The 1,816-nt window shown below is 36.0% G+C and overlaps 1 protein-coding gene across 1 annotated transcript in view; it reads left to right on the forward strand.

Annotated features, from left to right (window-relative positions):
* The first annotated feature begins 1,595 nt into the window (after positions 1-1,595).
* The window catches only part of LOC118736369 (sodium channel protein Nach), a 16,523-nt gene continuing 16,302 nt past the window's right edge, over positions 1,596-1,816 (forward strand). The window contains exon 1 of the mRNA XM_036466464.1: positions 1,596-1,600. Within this exon, the coding sequence (XP_036322357.1) occupies positions 1,596-1,600 (5 nt within the window). The remainder of the gene's footprint in view (positions 1,601-1,816) is intronic.

Raw genomic sequence — 1,816 nt, forward strand, 5'->3', positions numbered from 1 at the left:
ACTTCGAGCTTAGCACACAGCCAAAAATTGAAACTCAAGTGAAATTTCCACTTTTTCCATGAATTTAAATTTTCAAAAGCATCCATTCATTAGGTTTGTTCCAAGCTTCTCGAAGTCACTTCGAGTTACATATACGCGCTCCGCAAGTGAGTTTTCGAGTTTCTTTCCCTAATTTGCCCTACCTGGGTCCGCCACTGATATGTATGTATGCATGTACGAGTATGAGCTCTGAATAGCTCATTATGAGCAGACCCATAATGAAATGCACTTTTGAAAATGAAAATTAAAAAGTATTTTATTTAAACGTCGTATTTATGTAGATTTCCTCAATTTAGTTTAATTAAGTATCTTTGAAAATCAAGTCATCAATATGAAAATCTAACCATAATTGTTGTTACCAGTGTTTGGCAAAATTGTATGTAGGTACTAAGTACAAAATTATTAAGATATTTAGGTTGTAGTAAACAGCAAAGTAATATTTAGTAAAGTATTTTGAATATTATTAAATACCAAGTATTATATTAATATTTTATAGCACAAAATACTACTTGTACAAGTATAAAAGTGTTTCGAGACTTTGGCCTTACTAAATACTGGCTCGGGACCATTTCGAGATTTTCGGTATTCTCGGAACTATTTAGGGAATTTCAAGACTTCTTCAGGATTTTCAGTACTATCGAGGGGGTTCGAGATTCTCGGGACTATTCTTGATTATCAGGAGTATTAGAGGAGTTCCGCGAATCCCGAGATTCAGGAGTATTACAGGACTTTCAAGAATCTCGGGATTCTCGTAACTCGTGAACTCGTGATCTTGAAGGCGTCTTCGGTCCTTTAGGGACTAATTCAAGGTTTCCCAGATTATTTCGAAATTTTCGAGATTCTCTGCACTACATCGTAATTTTCGGGACTTTCGAGATATTCGGACTATTCCTGGCCAGTAACATATATAACCGATATCGATTTAAAATCGTTCGATTTAAATAACATGCCTGATATCGGGGTTTTCGGTACTACCTCAAGTTTTTCGGGACTACATACTACTCGATTTTCGAGATTTTCAGAAATAAATCGCTGAGCAGAGATTAGGCAAGCTGGGTTGGATTCAGTAACTGTTAGAAAATACAGTGTACACAGAGTGCAAAACTCACAACCAAAAACTCACCAAATAGAGGTGTACACTATTTTGACAGGTAAAACTCATTCTCACACTTGCTGAACCACAAACTGAGGAAGTGTACACAATTTTGACAGTTAAAATTCACTCTCACACTTCTTGGATCGCAAAATGAAGAGTGTACACAACTTTCAGTGTACATTTGAAAACTTACAGTTACAGAATTCAGCCACTGATGTGAACTGAGTTGAGGTGAGTATAAGTTAGGTGAAGTGAGGTGAGTTGAGTTGAAATGAGTTGAGGTATGTGGAAGGTAAGGTGTTAATTGCTTTAGTTTCTTCGGTACAAACTCATGATTTGCGGGACTTCTTACGATTTTTGGGACTGGTTTGGGATCTCAAAAAATAAAGTCTGGTTTCTGATTTGCATCGCTGAGCAGAGATGAAGTGAGCTGATGTGGGTTGAAGTGAGTTGACTTAAGATGAGGTGAGTTCAGGTATGTGTAAGGTAAGGTGTTTATTGCTTTAGTAATCTCTATTGAAGAATACATTTTCTTTTCAAATTACAAATACATTTTTATTCACCATTCCAGTAATTTCGAATGACGAATAATTTTTCATTCATCATCATGAATAAATTTCAATGTACTATACAGTAGAGCTCTCGATTTTGTTCGCACATTTTCAAACAGCCCGGGTATAT

This window comes from Rhagoletis pomonella, unplaced genomic scaffold (assembly GCF_013731165.1).
Source record: "Rhagoletis pomonella isolate Grant_MI unplaced genomic scaffold, Rhpom_1.0 Rhpom_scaffold_00003, whole genome shotgun sequence".
Taxonomy (NCBI): domain Eukaryota; kingdom Metazoa; phylum Arthropoda; class Insecta; order Diptera; family Tephritidae; genus Rhagoletis; species Rhagoletis pomonella.